This window comes from Rhinopithecus roxellana, chromosome 18 (genome assembly GCF_007565055.1).
Source record: "Rhinopithecus roxellana isolate Shanxi Qingling chromosome 18, ASM756505v1, whole genome shotgun sequence".
Taxonomy (NCBI): domain Eukaryota; kingdom Metazoa; phylum Chordata; class Mammalia; order Primates; family Cercopithecidae; genus Rhinopithecus; species Rhinopithecus roxellana.
In genome coordinates, this window is record NC_044566.1 from 73,354,594 (window position 1) to 73,370,325 (window position 15,732).

The 15,732-nt window shown below is 40.0% G+C and overlaps 1 protein-coding gene across 1 annotated transcript in view; it reads right to left on the reverse strand.

Moving 5' to 3' along the window:
- The window catches only part of LOC115894548 (phosphatidylinositol 3,4,5-trisphosphate 3-phosphatase TPTE2-like), a 172,844-nt gene that overhangs the window by 33,898 nt on the left and 123,214 nt on the right, over positions 1-15,732 (reverse strand). The window contains exons 2-4 of the mRNA XM_030922021.1: positions 15,627-15,726; positions 15,420-15,483; positions 14,615-14,679 (exon numbers count right to left, since the gene is read on the reverse strand). Coding sequence (XP_030777881.1) covers positions 14,615-14,679; positions 15,420-15,483; positions 15,627-15,726 — 229 coding nt within the window. The remainder of the gene's footprint in view (positions 1-14,614; positions 14,680-15,419; positions 15,484-15,626; positions 15,727-15,732) is intronic.

Sequence of the window (15,732 nt, forward strand, 5' to 3'; positions counted from 1 at the left end):
TATAGATAAATGGGCCAAGGACATAAACAATCCATAAAAGAGAAAATCAAACTGATTAACAACCTACATAAATATTCAGTGTCGCCAATAACGAAGTCAAAACAACAGTGACACGACCTTTGCACCCATGAAATTAGCCCTTTCTCTTTTAATGAGAAAATCCAATGCTGGCAAAATAAGACATGACATTTAAAACTTTGATTTATTGTTGATACAATAATACAATTGCTCTTGGATTTGGCAATATATATTAAGAACCCTAAAAATACTCATTCTCTTTAACTAGGTAAGTTCAGGATTTGGCAATATATATTAAGAACCCTAAAAATACTCATTCTCTTTAACTAGGTAAGTTCACTCCTAACAATCTGTAAAGAAAAAGCCTTATGCTCAAAGATATTTGTTGCTGTATTATTGATAATAGTGACACTTAAATGTCCAACATTAGAGGTAAATCATAGCACTAATGAAATATCATGCAACCATTAGAATACTGTCCTATTCTTCATTCTCTCAACCAGTAAATATCTCAATGCAGTAATTTATGTGCAGTCTTCTTTAGTATACATATATAGAAAAACAGCTGGCTGGGTGTAGTGGCTCATACCTGTAATCCCAGCACTTTGGGAGGCTGAGGTTGGTGGATCATGAGGTCAGGAGTTCAAGACCAGTCTGGCCAAGATGGTGAAACCCAGTCTCTACTAAAAATACAAAAATTAGCCAGGCACGGTGGCAGGTGCCTGTAATCCCAGCTACTTGGGAGGCTGAAGCAGGAGAATCTCTTGAAGCTGGGAGGCGGAGGTTGCAGTGAACCGAGATTGCACTGCACTCTAGCCTGGGTGACAGAGCAAGATTCCACCTCAAAAAAGAAAAAAAAAAGAAAAGAAAAAGAAAAACAGGCAATATTTGCTTTTTCATGGGAAGACAAATATCCCTGGAGGGTTAAACTTTAGGGATTTTCTGAATCCCCTTCCTAGTTTTCTCAATGTCTAAAATTAAATTACATATATATATACACACATATATATGTGTGTGTGTGTATATATACTTTTTATAATTATATATGTGTATATATACTTTTTACAATTATATATATATATAGACTCAATATATTGATGATTTACTGCTGTGTTTCCTGATCTAAGTAGTTTACTGAAGGCTCCAAATACCTCTTATTCAAAGGTGAAAAGGGACATAAAGAATCTAGAGAAAAGGTGAATTCTGCCAAGAATCTACATTTTTCTGGTCACAAGCTGTCACCAGATGGATAGTTTCTGTTTTCAACCAGAATAAAGAGCATTCAATTCTACCAAGAACAGAAATTAAAAGATGGCTAAGAAGATTTCAGGACTGTAGGTAATTGTGTATCTCATAGCTCAGCCTTTGCATGGGCTTACGAAGTTTAAAATTTCTGATGCAACTTCCTTGTGATGCAAAAGTAGAAAATGCTACTCTGTGAAAGCCTTCTTGCAACAATCTCCACCTTCAGGTTTTCCTAAATCTGCTCAACTCTTCTCTCTGCCTATCTTAGTACATTCCTTGATTTGGAGGCAAAGGTTCACCCTCTGTACCTGCATGAAGTGGTAGCAGTGGCCAAACTTGTTGATGCTTCCGCCACAGTGCTTGTGTGTCCACTAACCCTATGGGTCCCACATCTCTAAAGTTTCTGCTACTTCAAGGCAGCATCTGACATTTCTCCAGTAGTCAATTTACCACTTATGAAACTGTAAGGTCTGCTTTGCATATTCAATATTGTTCGAAATGTAACCCTGCAAATTTATTCTCTTTTAAGAATAAAAAGGAATCGCATGACTGTTTAGCATCCTCTCAGGAGTTAAGTATACCCGGATTTGAATCATGTACCTTTTAGTCAGCCTTGATTTAATATACATTGTGGATGGTTCTCAAAAATGACAAAGGCATTCCAAGCGCAGGATATGCTGTTGTCATTGAACATGCAATGACTGAAGTGCTCCATGGCCTAATTCTCGGCCTGTCCAGGTAGCTGAACTAGTAGCTTAGATTTGGGGCTGCGCTCTGGCAAGATGAAAGACTAAATATTAATATGGACAGTAGATTTACTTTTTGGGTGGCTCATGATTTGTGACGTTTATTGAAACACATGATTTATTACCTCCTTTTTGGATACTCCGATTAAAAATGGTAAAGAAATCAGTGAGCTATTAGTACGTTGTCAAGGCCCTAAGGAGATAACAGTTTAATAACAGACAGAAACCAATAGTCTAGCGATCACCCCACAAGGAAATAGTAATGTCTTTGTTTTGATTTACATGCTAAGTGAAGTTTTTGGCTTTTAAAAATACCCCAGCTAATATTAAGTGTTGCCAAATTGATATTAGGCACCACCAAAACTACTAAAAGAAAATTGACTCAATTTAGACATGCCATAATTAACTCACAGTTATTAGCTCAACCAGCTTTAAAAATCAATATTAGCAATCAAAAGATGCTTTGCCCATAAAGATGGAATTTGGGGATGGCTGCCCTCAAGTGGCATGACCCATCCAATGGACCCTGGTCACGTTACTCCATGACTGTTCCCATTATGGGAGAGGAAAAGTAATTCCACCTCAAATAAATAGTTTGAAACAATTTTCAAAATTGGCCAAGGGTGTGGTAGAATCGTGTCTTAGCTGGGAATAGCATAACCTGGGTGAGATGTGGGTCAGATCCTTCTCTTCAAGGTCTTTGGGTATTTACAAATGCATTTTTATACAACTGCTGAAGCCTTGCAGTTTCTGACTATATAGTAGTCATTTCTTGTAAACTATCTGCATGTATAAAAATGCTTCCCTGCCTGAGAATAAGGTAGAATGATTCCATCAGTGGTCCCAATTCTTCATCTTTTCCTGAATCCCAGCCTTCACATTTCACCTTGTAGTGCCCTTTCACTCTAAATTTTGGTTCTATTATGTGAGTTGACTTGGTCAATGGGATGTCACAAAGGAGAGGCCTGCAAAAGCACTTGTAAGATTCCACTCTAGCTCTTTCCTTTTGCCATTACCCTGAAACATATCCATCATATTCTTCCTGATGGAGGATGATGATGGGTTCAGCAGATAGGAGTTATCCAAGACACCAAAGCTAAGGTAATTGTAGACCAGGAGATAAAGACATTTCAAGGAAAGAAAATTTCGTATCACTCATGCACATAGATGAAAAGTTCTAAATAAAATATTAGCAAACAGAATCTAGTGATATATAAAAAAGACAGTACATTAAGACCAAAGGGAGTTTATTCCAAAAATAAAAAAGGTTGGTTTAACATTTGAAAATCTCATTAAGGGAAAAACACAAAAACATTTTGATTACCTTGATAGATCCAGAAAAAATATAGAATCTATTCAACACCAATTCGTGATTCAAAACTTTTAGCAAACTAGAAATAAAATGGATTGTCTTAATCTGGTAAAGAATGACTACAAAAGCCTATAGCAAACATCATTTCAAATAGCGAGGTATAAAATTCCTTCCACCTGAGTTTGGGAATAAGGCAAAGCTGCCTCCTCTTACCATTTCTATTCAATATTACAGTGAAAGTCTTAGATAATTCAATAAGGAAAGGAAAAAAGTATAAAAACTGGGAAGAAAGTAGTAACTTTATGATTGTATACATAAAATCCCAGGGAATCTACACATTAATTATTAAAATGAATGTGTGAATTTATGAGGGATGCTAGATATAAAGTTAATATACAAGGCCAAGTGTGGTGGCTCACATCTGTAATTCCAGCACTTTGGGAGGCTGAGGTGGGAGGATTGCTTGAAACCAGGAGTTCGAGACCAGCCTGGGCCAGTGAGACCAGTGAGACTCCCTGTATACAAAAATTAATTTTAAAAAAATTAGCCAAGTGTGGTGGTGCATGCTTTTAGTCCCAGCTACACGGGAGTCTGAGGTGGGTGAATTGCATGAGCCCAGATGCCACTGCACTCCAGCCTGTGGTGGCAGAGCAAGGTCCTGTCTTAAACAAACAAATAGAAAAACATTCCATGCTCATGGATAGGAAGAACCAATATTGTGAAAATGGCCATACTGCCCAAAGTAATTCATAGATTCAATACTATTCCCATCAAGCTACCATTGCCTTTTGTCACAGAACTAGAAAAAAACTACTTTAAATTTCATATGGAACCAAAAAAGAGCTCATATAGCCAAGACAATCCTAAGCAAAAAGAACAAAGCTGGAGGCATCACACTGCCTGACTTCAAACTACACTAAAAGGCTACAGTAACCAAAACAGCATGGTACTAGTGCAAAAACAGATATATAGACCAATGGAACAGAGACCTCAGAAGTAACACTACACATCTACAACCATCTGATCTTCAACAAACCTGACAAAAACAAACAATGGGGAAAGGATTTCCTATTTAATCAGTGGTGCTGGGAAAACTAGCCATATGCAGAAAACAGAAACTGGACCACTTCCTTCCACCTTATGCAAAAATTAACTCAAGATGGATTAAAGACTTAAACATTAACCTAAAACTATAAAAACCCTAGAAGAAAACCTGGGCAATACCATTAAGGACACAGGCATGGGCAAAGACTTCATGACTAAAACATCAAAAGCAACTGCAACAACAGCCAAAACTGACAAATGGGATCTAATTAAACTAAAGAGCTTCTGCTCAGCAAAAGAAACTATCATCAGAGTGAACAGGCAACCTACAGAATGGGAGAAAATTTTTGCAATCTACCCATCTGACAAAGGGCTAATATTCAAAATCTACAAAGAACTTAAATTTACAAGAAGAAGATAAACAACTCCATCAAAAAGTGGATGAAGGGGCCGGGCGCGGTGGCTCAAGCCTGTAATCCCAGCACTTTGGGAGGCCGAGACGGGCGGATCACGAGGTCAGGAGATCGAGACCATCCTGGCTAACACTGTGAAACCCCGTCTCTACAAAAAAATACAAAAAAAAACTAGCCGGGCTAGGTGGCGGGCGCCTGTAGTCCCAGCTACTCGGGAGGCTGAGGCAGGAGAATGGCGGGAACCCGGGAGGCGGAGCTTGCAGTGAGCTGAGATCCGGCCACTGCACTCCAGCCTGGGCGACAGAGCGAGACTCTGTCTCAACAACAACAACAAAAAAGTGGATGAAGGACATGAACAGACACTTCTCAAAAGAAGACATTTATGCGGCCAACAAACATACAAAAAAGGCTCACCATCACTGGTCATTAGAGAAATGCAAATCAAAACCACAGTGAGATACCATCTCACGCCAGTTAGAATGGCGACCATTAAAAAGTCTGGAGACAACAGATGCTGGAGAGGATGTGGAGAAATAGGTACACTTTTACACTTTTGGTTGGAGTGTAAATTAGTTTAACCATTGTGGAAGACAGTGTGGCGATTCCTCAAGGATCTAGAACCAGAAATACCATTTGACCCAGCAATCTCATTACTGGATATATACCCAAAGGATTATAAATCATTCTACTATAAAGACATATGTACACATATGTTTATTGTAGCACTATTTACAATAGCAAAGCCTTGGAACCAACCCAAATGCCCATCAATGATAGACTGGATAAAGAAAATGTGGCACACAGACACACCATGGAGTACTGTGCAGCCATGAAAAGGAATGAGTTCATGCCCTTTGCAGGGACATGGATGAAGCTGGAAACCATCATCCTCAGCAAACTAACACGGGAACAGAAAACCAGACACTGCATGTTCTCACTCAGAAGTGGGAGCTGAATAATGAGAATGGACACAAGGAGGGGAAAAGGGTCTGTCGGGGGTCGGGGGAAAGGGGAAAGAGAGCATTAGGACAAATACCTAATGCATGCAGAACTTAAAACCTAGACGATGGGTTGATAGCTGCCACAAACCACCATGGCACATGTATACCTATGTAACAAACCTGCACGTTCAGCACATGTATCCCAGAGCTTAAAATTTAAAAACAAAAGTCAATATACAAAAATTATGTGTGTTCCTATATACCAATAGCAAGTAATTAGAAAATGAAGATATTCAAATATCATTTCAAACAGCATAAAACCTTATCAAATGCCTAGAAGTAAAACTAACAAAAGATGTGTAGGCCAGGCGTGGTGGCTCATGCCTGTAATCCCAGCACTTTGGGAGGCCAAGGCGGGCAGATCACGAGGTCAGGAGATCGAGACCATCCTGGCTAACGCGTGAAACACCAGTCTCTACTTAAAATACAAAAAAAAAAAAAAGAAAGAAAGAAAGAAAAAACAAAGAAATTAGCCGGGCGTGGTGGCAGGCTCCTGTGGTCCCAGCTACTTGGGAGGCTGAGGCAAGAGAATGGTGCGAACCCGGGAGGCGGAGCTTGCAGTGAGTGGACATCACGCCACTGCACTCCAGCCTGGGCAATAGAGCGAGACTCCATCTTAAAAAATAAAATGTGTACCCAGCACTTTGGGAGGCCGAGGCGGGTGGATCACGAGGTCAGGAGATCGAGACCCTCCTGGCTAACACGGTGAAACCCTGTCTCTACTAAAAATACAAAAAACTAGCCGGGCGCGGTGGCAGGCGCCTGTAGTCCCAGCTACTCGGAGGCTGAGGCGGGAGAATGGCGGGAACCCGGGAGGCGGAGCTTGCAGTGAGCGGAGATCGCGCCACTGCACTCCAGCCTGGGCGACACAGAGAGACTCCGTCTCAAAAAAAAAAAAAAAAAAATGTGTAAAACCTGTACACTGCAAACATTGCAAAAAGAAGTCAAAGAAGACATAGGTAGAGAGATATATTATGTTCATAAGTTGGAAATCTCAATATTTTTAGATGTCAATTATCCCCAAATTAAGCAATGTAGTCAATGCCCAAGTCAAAATACTACGTGTGTGTGTGTGTGTGTGTGTGTGTGTAAATTGCCAAGATGATTCTAAAATGTACATGGAAATTAAAAAAATCTAGAAGAGCCAAAATAGTTTTTAAACTAAGAAGTACAAAGTTGGGGGACTTATACACAAGTTTTCAAAACTCACTATAAAGCCATAATATTTAAAACTGTGATCTCGACTTAAGTATAAACAAGTCATAATAAAAGGAGAAAAAGCTGAGAAACAAACCTATACATGTATGTTCACTTGATTGGCAATAAACACACCTCTGCAATTGATTGGGGAAATTATGCTCTTAACAGTAAATGGTACAGGAGGGATTGATAGCTATACGAAAAACATGAATCTTGGTATTTTCTATCTTTACAACAATTAATCGGAGATCAGTCATAGACCAATACGTTGACAGAGGCATTGGTTACATGCATATATACTTATATATAATATCATCAAGATATACACTTGATTAGTGCAACTTACCATATTTACTACACCTCAATAAAAATGTGATTATGTATTTTAGGTTCAGGGTACATGTGCAGGATATGCAGGTTTGTTACATAGGTAAACATGTGCCATGGTGGTTTGCTACACAGATCATCTCATCCCTACATATTAGGCCCAGCACCCATTAGCTATTCTTCCTGAGGCTCTCCCTCTCCCATCCCTTCCTTTCTGACAGGCCCCACTGTGCATTGTTCCCCACCATGTGTCCATGTGATCTCATTATTCAGCTCCCATTTATGTGTGAGAACATGCAGTGTTTGGTTTTCAGCTCCTGTGGTAGTTTGCTGAGGATAACAGCTTCCAGTTCCATCCATGTCTCTGCAAAGGATGTAATGTTGTTCCTTTTTATGGCTGTACAGTATACCATGGTGTTTATGTACCACATTTTCTTTATCTGATCTATCATTGATGGGCATTTAAGTTGATTCCATGTCTTTGCTATTGTGAATACTGCTGCAGTGAACATACACATGTATGTATCTTTACGAGACAGTGATTTATATTCCTTTGGGTCTATACTCAGTAATGGGATTGCTGGGTCAAATACTATTTCTGCCTCTACGTCTCTGAGTAATTACCACACTGTCTTCTACGATGGTTGAACTAATTTACACACCCACCAACCGTGTAAAAGCATTTCTTTTTCTTTGCAATCTTGCCAGCATCTGTTGTTTTTAGACTTTTTAATAATAGCCATTCTGACTGGCACGAGGTGGTATCTCATTGTGGTTTTGTTTGCATTTCTTTAGTGGTCAGTGATGTTGAGCTTTTTTTTTTTTCTTTCATATTTTTGTTGACTGCATGTATGTCTTCTTTTGAGAAGTGTCTGTTCATATCCTTTGCCCACTTTTTAATGGGGCTGTGTGTTTTCTTCTTGTAAATTTGTTTAAGTTCCTCGTTGAATCTGAATATCAGACCTTTGTCAGACAGATAGATTGTACAAATTTTCTCCCATTCTGTAGCTCTTTAGCTTAATTAGATCCCATTTGTCAATTTTTACACTTGTTGTAATTGCTTTTGGCATTTTCATCATGAAATCTTTGCCCATGCCCATGTCCTGAATGGTATGGCCTAGATTTTCTTCTAGGGTTTTTATATTTTGGGGTTTTACATTTAAGTTTTTAATCCATCTGGAGATAATTTTTGGATATGGTGTAAGGAAAAAGTCCAGCTTCAATTTTCTACATATGGCTAGCCAGCACTCCAGTACCATTTAATAAATAGGGAGTCCTTTTCCCATTGCTTGTTTTTGTCAAGTTTGTTAAAGATCAAATCGTTGTAAGTGTGAAGTCTTATTTCTGAGTTTTCTATTCTGTTCCATTGGTCTATACATCTGTTCTTGTACTAGTACCATGCTGTTTTGGTTACTGTAGCCCTATAGTATAGTATAGTTTGAAGTTGGGTAGTGGGAGCCACCTGCTTTGTTCTTTTTGCTTGGGACTGTCTTGGGTATTTGGGCTCTTTTACTGTTCTATTGTTCCATATGAATTTTAAAATATATATATTTTTTAATTCTGTGAAGAATTTCAGTAGTAGTTTAATGGGAATAGCATTGAATCTATAAACTACTTTGGGCAGTATGGGCATTTTCATGATATTGATTCTTCCCATCCATGAGCATGAGATGTTTTTCCATTTTTGGGGGTGTCTTCTCTGATTTCTTTGAGCAGATGTTGTTGTTTTCTCTGTGTTTGATTTCTTTTAACAGGCCACTCTACCATAGTGCTTCTGCAGTTTGCTGGGGGTCCATTCCAGACCCCAGTCACCTAACTTTCTCCCGTGTACCTGGAGGTATTACCAGTGAAGGCTGTGAAATAGCAAAGATGGCAGCCAGCTCCTTCCTTTGGAAGCTCCATCCCAGGGGTATACTGACCTGTAGCAAGTCTACATACACCTGTAGGAAGTGGCTGGAGACCCCTGTTGGGAGTTCGTACCCAGTCAGGAGATATGGGATCAGGGATCCATCCAAAGAAGTAGTCTGGCTGCTTTTTGGTAGAGCAGGTGTGCTGCGTTGTAGGGAACCCTTCCTCCTCCTGACCACCTGTTATTTTCCATAGCTGGCAGGCAGGAGTGGCTGAGTCTATGAACTGCAGTGATGCTGGCTGCCCCTCTCCACCACCTGGGGAACTCAGACCCATGTGAGGTGGAATCCAACCGGCTGCTGTTGGCTGATTAGGATTCCAAGCCATTGGGTCTTAACTTGTGAGATATCATGAAAGTGGAGTTGGCAGAATGATGCTGCTTGGCTCCCTGGATTCAGCCCCTTTCCAAAATATGTATGGACAGATTTCCCAACTTGCTGTGGGTCTCGGGGCCAGATTACATAAAACGCCTGGGTTTCTGTGTGTGCCCGAGCAGCTGATCTGCTGAGACTCCACACAGCTCTGTGTATCAGACACAAAGCTCTGGTGGCATGGGCTTACAGGGGGATCCCCTGATCCATGGGTTGCAAAGATCAATAGGAGAAGCACTGTCTCCTGAGCAGGGTTGGACAATCACTCACTGCTTCCCTTGGCTGGGAGTGGGGGTTCCTTTGGCTCCATGCTGCTCTTGGCTGGGCCATCGCACCCTCTCACCACTTTTCTTCATTCTCCATGGGGCGAGCTGTTCTTCCAGTCAGTTCCAATGTGAGAACCTGGACATCTCAGTTGAAGGTGCTGAATTCACCTGCCCCTTTTCATTCCTCTTCGTGAGTGCTGGGGAGTGCAGCTGCTTTTAATTGGCCATACTGGATCACTCTAAACATTTCTCTTTTAGTCCTTGTTCTTAATTCCTATAGCCCTTGGTTTATCATTAGTTTCTTAATAAAATAACCTGTCCATATTCTCCAGTCATGGGATGATGATTCAGGCTGGGGATCCAGGCCATTTTCTGAAAAGTTGCTGAACTTGCGGCCTTGTCCTGTTCACACCTGAGCTAACATGCTGCAGAGTGGTACTCTTTCCACCTCTTGGCAACTGAAGACAGCCCTTGATAATTATAGTTTTATTGAGGTATAATAAGTATTGTAAATTACATAAAATTAAACAGAGACTTTCACTTGGCATTTTACAGTAAATAGCATTATACGTTTGAAATTAATTTAGTCATCCACGAAGCCTAAAGCAGTATGCTGCCACTATAATTTAGGATCTTGGCCGGATGCGGTGGCTCAAGCCTGTAATCCCAGCACTTTGGGAGGCCGAGGCAGGCAGATCACAAGGTCAGGAGATCGAGACCATCCTGGCTAACACGATGAAAGCCCATCACTACTAAACAAAAAAACATACAAAAAAATTAGCTGGATGTGGTGGCGGGCACCTGTAGTCCCAGCTGCTAGGGAGGCCGAGGTAGGAGAATGGTGTGAACCCGGGAGGTGGAGCTACCAGGGAACCAAGATTGCACCACTGCACTCTAGCCTGGACCACAGAGTGAGACCTTGTCTCAAAAAAAACAAAACAAAACAAAACAAAAAAACCAGCCGTGATTCTTTACAATTCCTTCCACCAGGAGTTGGAGTCTATTTTGTACTCTGAATCCAGACTGGTAATATAATTTGCATTGTCCACTAAAATGGGATACAAGTAATATTATACTAATTTTGAGCCTGGACCTTAAGAGGATTTACATTGTTTTGCTTGCTGCTCCTGGTACTCTTGCCACTGCCATCATGTGAAGAGGCCTGAAGTAGCCTACTAGAGAATAAGAGACCACATGGGACCATTCAGCCAAGTCATGTTATTATCTTTTCTCTCTTTTAAAAAATCTGCTTCATACAGCCGGGCACAGTGGCTCACGCCTATAATCCCAGCACTTTGGGAGGCTGAGGCAGGCAGATCACGAGGTCAGGAGATTGAGACCATCCTAGCTAACACGGTGAAACCCCATCTTTACTAAAAACACAAAAAATTAGCCGGGCATGGGGGTGGGGCGCCTGTAGTCCCAGCTACTTGGAAGGCTGAGGCAGGAGAATGGCATGAACCCGGGAGGCAGAGTTTGCAGGGAGCTGAGATCGCGCCACTGCACTCCAGCCTGAGTGACACAGCGACACTTCGTCTCAAAAAAAAAAGTCTCAAAAAAATTTTCTTTTTTCATTCTTTAAACAAAATTTTAATTGACACATAATACTTGTTCATATTTATAAAGTAGAGAGTGATATCTCAGTACCTGTGTACAATGTGTAATGATCAAATCAGGATAATCAGCATATCCATCACCTCAAATATTTATCATTCTTTGTGCTGGGAACACTCAAGAGCCTCTCTATTTAAAAATACACGATAAATTATTATTAACTGTAGTCATCCTACAGTGCTATAGAATATCAAAACTTATTCCTCTCTATAAGCTGAAATCTGACATTCCTTTGTTGATTTTCTGTCTAGATGATCTGTCTAGTGCTATGAGTGAGGTGTTACGGGGTATTAAAGACCCCAACTGTTACTGGATTGGAATCTGTCTTTCCCTTTAGATCTAATATTTGCCTTGTTTATCTGAGTGCTCTAGTGTTGGGTACATATATATCTGCAATTATTATATCCTATTGCTAAGTTGATCCTTTCATCATTATAAAATGTCTGTCTTTGTCTCCTCATACAGTTTGACTTAAAGTCTGTTTTATCTCATATAAGTATGGCTACTCCTGCTCACTTTTGGTTTCTGTTTGCCTGGAATATCTTTTTCTGTTCCTTCATTTTCAGTCTGCGTGTACCTTTACAGGTGAAATTAGTTTCTTGTAGGCAGTATGTAGTTGGGTTTTTTGTTTGTTTGTTTTATCTTGGCAACCAACTGTATATCTTTTAATTGGGAATTTGATCTGTTTACTTTCAAGGTTACTATTAATAGATGAGGGTTTATCCTGTCATTTTATTCTTTTTTTTTTTTTTTTTGGTTGTTTTTTATATCCTGTGTTCTTTTCTTCCCCTATTTTTTTTTTAATCTTTGTGGGTTGGTGGTTTTCTGTAGTGATAAAGTTTGATTTCTTTCTCTTTCTTATGTATCTGCTCTACCAGTGAGTTTCATAGTTTTGTGTTTCTCATGATGGTAATCATCCTCTTGCTTCCATTTGTAGAACCTCCCTTAAGCATTCCTTGTAAGGCCAGTCTAGTGGTGATGAATTCTCTCAGGTTTTGCTTGCCTAGGAAATACTTTATTTCTCCCTCATTTCTAGAGGATAGCTCTGCTGGGTATAGTATTCTTAGTTTATAGTTTGTTTTTGTTTTTTTTCCTTTCAGTACATTGATTATATCATCCCTTTATCTACTGACCTGTAAAGTTTCCACTGGGAAATCCACTATTAACCTAAAGGAGTTTCCCTTACATGTGACTTGATGCTTTTTTCTTGCTGTTTTTAATATTTCCTTTTTTTTTTTTTTTTTTTGGACAGTCTCACTCTGTTACCTAGGTTGGAGTGCAATGGTGTGATCTCAGCTCACTGCAACCTCCATCTCCTGGGTTTAAGCATTTCTCATGATTCAGCCTCCCAAGTAGCTAGAACTACACATGCATGCCACTACACCTAGCTAAGTTTTTTTGTATTATTAGTAGAGACGGGGTTTCTTTAAGTTGGCCAGGCTCGTCTTGAACTCCTGGCTTTGTGATCCACCTACTTCAGCCTCCCAAAGTCCTGGGATTACAGGTGTGAGCCACTGCACCTGACCAATATTCCGTCTTTTTGACTTTTGAAAGTTTGACTGTTATACAACTCAGAGAAGACCATTTTGGGGTTGATTCTATTTGAGAATCTTTGACCTTCCTAGATTTCAGCCATATCTCTCCCATGTCTGTTTTTAAAGCTCTTGATTATATATATGTGTGTGTATATATATATATATAATTTTTTTTTTGAGACAGGGTCCCTCCCTGTCTACCAGGTTGGAGTGCAGTGGCATGATCTCAGCTCACTGCAACCTCCACCTCCTGGGTTCAAGCGATTCTTGTGCCTCAGCCTCCCGAGTAACTGGGATTATAGGCATGCACCAACACACCTGACTAAATTTTGTATTTTTTTAGAGATGGGATTTTGCCATGTTAATCATTCTTGTCTTGAACTCCTGGCCTCAAGTGATCCACCTGCCTTGACCTCCCAAATTGCTGGGATAACAGGAGTGATCCACTGCATCTGGTCTCTTGATTATTGTTTATTTTATTCCTTAAATTCTTCAGCTCAAGATCTCTGTTTGGTTTTTAATGACATCTATATCTTTGTTGAATTTCTCATAAGACCGTAAATCGGTTTTCTAATTTCATCGATTTGTCCATCTGTATTCTCTTGTACCTCATAAAGTTTCCTTAAGACAATTATTTCAAATTGCTTCTTAGCCATTTGATATACTCTTAACATTTAGGGTCTGTTAATGGGGAATTATTGTGTTTCTTTGGAGGGTATAATGTTTCCTTGCTTTTTATGTTTCTTGTGGTCCTAAATTGATTTTTGCACATCTGGTAGAACAGGTGCCTTTTCCAATGTTACGGAGCTTTCATAGAGAAATATTGTTTCCAATAGTTGTTTTAGTAGGGTGATTTGACTTTGGTTCTAGGTGGCTGCAGTAATATAGTCTTCATGTGACTTCTTTGGCTGTAATCAGCATTTAGAGGTGTCTCTGAGTGCCTCAGAGGCCTAGATGGTGAGTGTTTGTAGAGACAGTGGTATAGCTTTTCTTGGGGTGGGAGCCATCAGTAGGATTAGTTCTAAGGCCCTAGAGGTATGCATGCTAGGTGCAGTGGCTTTGCTAGTGGTAGGGTGGTGCCACCAGCAGGGTGGGCACCAGGCAGGCCAGTCCTCAGGGTCTTAGAAGTGCATGCAGCATATGGCAGCTCTGCTGGTCAAGGGGGTGGGGCTGTTGGCAGCAGTGGGTGCCAGATGAAGATGGGCCTTGAGGTGTGCATGGAGCATGCAGGTGGCTCTGTCCGCTGAGGGCAGCCAAGTCATTTTAGACTAGCCAGTGCTCAGATGACTCAGTAGCTGCCCACAGATGCGTGAATGAGCTCAGTTGAGAGAGGCAATCTTCCCTGTGAGCACAGAATGGAACAGTTAAGCCCATCTCAAATTCACAAACCATAGTATCATGAGCCAAATAAATAGTTGCTATTATAAGCCAGTAAGTTTGGGGGTGGTTTGTAACCACTGGTACAATTGTAACTGGTATCAATCCATGATGATTGTTTTACTTGAAAGAGTACCTTCTGGAAAGAATATTGACATTTCTGGGTCAATATTAAACTTTTGACTACACAGTCTACATTCACTGAGAAATGAGTATTTTTAAGATAAACACCCTTACCTTAATTGGATTCCGATAGAAGGACTGGCCTCCAGAAGATGGAAATGACATAGCGATAATACGTTCTGGAAGTCAATATCATCACTATTACAAACATCATTATAGATTTAAAATAACATACAAAAATTAATTTTATATGATCAGACTCCATTTTCACAGAAAAATAAATTTTAAGATTGAGGTTGACAGAAAAGAGTTAATACTCAGGATAATCAAGATAACATGTTAAATTATCCAACATAATGACCATTAAGCTGGCACAGTGTTCATAAGACTCCACCGGTGCAAACCATATGCCATGTACTTATGTTGGCCTCAGTCTGAAGTTCTCCCTGTTCTTGGAATTTATTTCTTAAATACCAAAGAAAATCCAAGAATTGTGGGCACCAGTAATGGTGGGAACTCCCAAAGTGCTTTGTAGCCCTCTGACTCAGAAAACCTGAGATCTACAAAGCTGTGACCTCATTCTCTGGGGTTCTAGGAAGAGAAGCAGTCTCTCTGGGATCCTTGGGATTCAGGATAACTACTGGAACTTAATAAATTGAAACTCAAATGGAGTCAGCTGAAAATCCATTCAAGTTCCTGTGCTGCAATCGAGTAGTCCTGAATTGAGATGACATGGAAATCTTCCTTGCCAGAGTTAAACCACAAATAGGTCACACTATCACAGTGGCATAGCATATAGCCTCATGAATAAAGAAGACTTTGAATGAATGTGGCTTAGACAAGGCAAAAACAAAAAAAAATATAATTACAAGAAAAAGTGAAGTTAATCTAAGTAAATCAACAGTTAAGTGTCACAAACCAGTAATATAAGTGAGGTCTAGGTCAAATCCATCCCTTTTGTATCGCCTTTTGTTTCCTGAAACCTAAGAGTTTAAAACCATTATTAGTTTGTGAAACATAAATCAACATAAAAATAAAGGACATTATACAGTATAGAAATCAACCCTTGCCAATGGGTCCCAAAACACAAAATATTTTCTGAAATAAGCATGTTTTACCCACTTACCAGCCTTCTTATCAGCTTTCCAAGTTGTCTTTTTAGATGAGCCAGATGAAAAACTCTTATCAGAATGATAAGTCGTAGAAGTCGAAATAAACGTGTCCATCTAAAA